General features: G+C 35.2%; 1 protein-coding gene across 4 annotated transcripts; it reads right to left on the bottom strand.

Annotated features, from left to right (window-relative positions):
- On the bottom strand, positions 1–3662 carry LOC109223942. 4 transcript variants are annotated; one of them, XM_019388445.1, is made up of 6 exons: positions 3310–3662; positions 1752–1806; positions 1539–1682; positions 1176–1249; positions 935–1102; positions 1–868 (listed from the first exon to the last, which is right to left on the bottom strand). In XM_019388445.1, exons 2-5 carry the CDS (start codon positions 1797–1799, stop codon positions 967–969), a joined length of 402 nt encoding a protein of 133 aa, XP_019243990.1. In that variant the 5' UTR covers positions 1800–1806; positions 3310–3662; the 3' UTR covers positions 1–868; positions 935–966. The 4 variants fall into 4 exon arrangements, with proteins under 4 accessions (XP_019243990.1, XP_019243991.1, XP_019243988.1 ...); XM_019388446.1 differs by having other exon boundaries at positions 1–826; positions 1752–1811; positions 3360–3662; XM_019388443.1 differs by having other exon boundaries at positions 1–826; positions 3310–3661.

Raw genomic sequence — 3935 nt, 5'->3', positions numbered from 1 at the left:
TTTCAATTGCTTCCATGTTTAATCCGTTTCTTCTTCTCGTGTTTTCTCTAATTTTGATAGATGGTTGGATCAGTCTTATCCATGTTTGACAACTTTTTAAAGCAAATGGAATGAAAATTGGAACTGACAATTTTAGGCTCTCGCTGAAAGCAGAGAATGATATATATTTCTACTACTGCATATGGTTTGTTCTCTTTGTGTTCCGATGTAACTAGTTTTTAGGCCTCAAATAGAAAAAATTCACGTTATAGTTTATACTGAAGCTCCTAACTTCGGAACCCCACTCTGCTTTCTATCTGAGAGCATGATGAAAATAATTTATATGTGCTATTCCATAAAAGTAATGGAATTAAGGTTGATATTTACAAATCTCTAAGAGAGCTTGGTCCTTGGATCATATAAGATCAAATAAGGCGATTAAAAGAGAGCTTTGGCCTTGGATCATATAAGATCAAATAAGGTGATTAAAGTAATAGATGGAGAGAAACATTAAGAAGACAGTCAGCTTGCTATGAACAACTTATGGAGCAGGCTCACAGCAGATATAGCAAAAAGGAACTATAGATTGGAGAGCAAAATAACAAAATGAAGAGCACAGAAATTCAATAGATATGTGCACCAAAAGCTCACTGTTTCCAATTTGCTATACTTTTTGTAGACTTCTCAGTCAGAAAACTATAGAAGTTTGTCATAGGGGAAGTATTAAGCAGCTTTACATCAGTTAGCATCAAAATGTATGGTAATTCTTCAAATGTATTCGTTTTCTCCTCTTGTCGATCATGTAAGGCTCTGTTATTGTTCTTTTAGTAAGAACAGAAGTACCAATCTAGGTGACAAAACCACTTTTAGTAAGAACAGAAGTACCAATCTAGGTGACAAAACCACTAGAAATGTAAAAAAATGTCAATTACCCAGCATAACGTGAACGGCTTACCTATTGAGAAGCTTTAGCATAGTGCAGATAGCTCAGGATTCACCCTGGACATTCTGAAGTAGATATTTAGCATTTCCCAAAAGAGCATCAGCCTCCTCATTTGAAGTATCAAGCAAGCGCAGTTCCTTAATCTTTTCTTGCCACTTCTCCATTTGTTCCTTGTGTACTCTGCAAATAAATATGCTTCAGCATTTGTAACCAACCTTGTCCTAATTAGTTAATTTTCTACTTCCACACTTACAAAATAATCCGCTCTTCAAACTCATTACTCAGTTCCTTCAGCATGGACTTCCCTGATTCCAGCAGTTCAGAGACCTTCTCAGGGTGATAATAAAAATTGTGTCACCCAATATAAACATTCACAGCTATATCAAAGAGTATGAGCCAAACTCAAATACCAAACTTTGTTATTAACGACATTTAAGTCCATCACTTGCTTCATTAGGCTGGGGTTTCAAACTCAAATACCAAATGCTGTTATTAACGACATTTAAGTCCATCATTTGCTTCATTAGGCTGGGGTTTCAACCGTCTCTTCTTTCTATGCTATGTCACTGTCCTAGTTATTTGCCTAGGTATGTGCAATTAAGAATTTAAATCATACCAGGTTAGTGAAACGGTTGATCTTTCCCAGAATATTAGCAATCTCCAGCTCCATCTGTTCAGATGCCAGTGTGGCAGCAGCAGTTTCTTCTTCGGTAGCCTTTGCAATTTCAATATCAGTCCGTGTGGTTTCATTATCCTCCACCTAACAGCAAAGTTAACTGCTATCAGGAAAAATATGATGTTAAAATGCTTTAAAAGATAGGGGACATACAGAAGGTTTCAGGCGCTTATTTGTGACATCAGCAACTTCTAGTTCCATTGTCGATCTGTGCTAGCAAAAAGTGGATAATAAGAGACTGCCAAAACAAGAAATGAACATGACAGGAAAGTGACACCATATTAGCGACAATTCCCACATAAGTACTTGTAACTGAAATACACATGTAATGTTCTATCAAATGTCAAATATACTTTTAAAAAGTTATGCAAAATGTATAGTGTGTCTATCAAACTAACCAAGACGGACATATCAAAATCTGGTTATACATGGTCAATGCGAGATTTAAACTAGTCTCAAAACCAAATAAATCAGTACTAAATTAACAGAAAACACAAGCACTTCTAATCAAAACAAGCATGGATCAATCTGAAAGTACTAGTCAGAACAAGCAACGAATGAAATGATGAGCAATCATCCCAAACTTTAGTTAAAGCTTGCAGTGTTGACCACATAAACAGCAGAATACTCATAACGCTTAATTAGAATCACACAAATTGAAAAAAACAGTACATTCCTTGGTTGAGTAATTGATATATGTCAAGCTTCTAGATAGCACGCACGTGAATCACACTTATAAGCCATATATGATGCCTCTCATCATCATCATTAATATAGTAGCTATGATGTTGGTGCTTGTGAAATAGCTTAATCAGACAATTAATTCAATGATTTACCAATTTTATCCATAATTCTTCTTCAATGGACAAAACAAATGCGGAAATTATTAAGATACGAGGCTCGAATGCAATCAATCAGCAAATTGATACTCCTAGAACTTATAATGATGTGGATTCTTATTCAAATTTGCTGATACTGAATTACTTATCTGATTTAAGCAATTAGAAAAAGCTTATGACACGTACTTGATTTAACCAGCTTCGGTTCAGAAGAAAAGGTCGATTCGGAAACTTACAACTCGAAACTAACCAAGACAGACATATCAAAATATGGTTATGTATGGTCAATGCAAGATTTAAACTAGTCCCGAAACCAAACAAATCAGTACTATTTTAATAGAAAACACAAGCACTTCTAATCAGAACAAGCATGGATCAATCTGAAGTACTAGTCAGAACAAACAACGGATGAAAAGATGAGCAAATCGTCGCAAACTTTAGTTATGCAGTGTTGACCACCTAAACAGCAGAATACTCATGACGCATAATTAGAATTAGAATCACACAAATGAAAAAAAAAACAGTACATTCCTAATTGATATAGGTCAAGATTATAATACGTGAATCACTTATACTCTATATATCATGCCTCTCATCATCATTAATATAGTATCTATGCTGTCTGATGCTTGTGAAATTGCTTAATCAGACAATTAAATTCAGCGCGATTTACCAATTTTCATCCATAATTCTTCGTCAATAGATCTCAAAACAAATGCGGTCCATCAGTGGAATTTTAAGATACGAGACTCGAATGACGAATGCAATCATCAGAAATCAACTCATAGAGCTTATAATAATGTGAATTCTTATTCAAATTTGCTGATACTGAATTACTTATCTTATTTAAGCAATTAGAACAAAAGACGTACTTGATTCAACCAACTTCCGTTCAGAAGAAGAAGTCGTTTCGGAAACTTACAACTCGATTCTGCCAGAGAAATAGATCACCGATCAGTGATCACCGCCGCAGAAGAAAAATGGAGAGGAGCAAGTTGGGAGCCGAGCCGAGGGAAAGTGTTTTTCAACTGAGAAGCTCGCGCGGAATTTGAAATTTGGGGACCGTAATCAATCAGGATATCGATGGGATGGTCAAGGTAAATGGGCTAGAAGATATTGTGGGCTTGCAGGTTTTAAATCACAGGGCCCAATGCTTGAATCGAAAAAGTAACTTTGCTATTAACTCCAAATTGTTAAGAAATGAGAGCAAAATAGAACAATATAATAATAGAGACAAAATGTATAGGATGAGAATGTAGAAGCTATCTTATTCAAGTGTATTTCTTGTATGTACTTCATAGGATAAAGAACACCCTATTTATAGGATATAAGATACATGAAAGGTTATTACAAGAATACACCTAAAGATTATAAATATTAAGTAATGAATTAACTAAGTACATGAACTCAAATGGTTCATGGAACAGGGATGTCTAGGAGTATTCAATGGACATCCACTTTAACATATTCATAACACTCCCCCTTGGATGTCCATCTA

This window comes from Nicotiana attenuata, chromosome 3 (assembly GCF_001879085.1).
Source record: "Nicotiana attenuata strain UT chromosome 3, NIATTr2, whole genome shotgun sequence".
Lineage (NCBI taxonomy): Eukaryota > Viridiplantae > Streptophyta > Magnoliopsida > Solanales > Solanaceae > Nicotiana > Nicotiana attenuata.
This window is presented reverse-complemented; position numbering and strand designations above follow the sequence as displayed.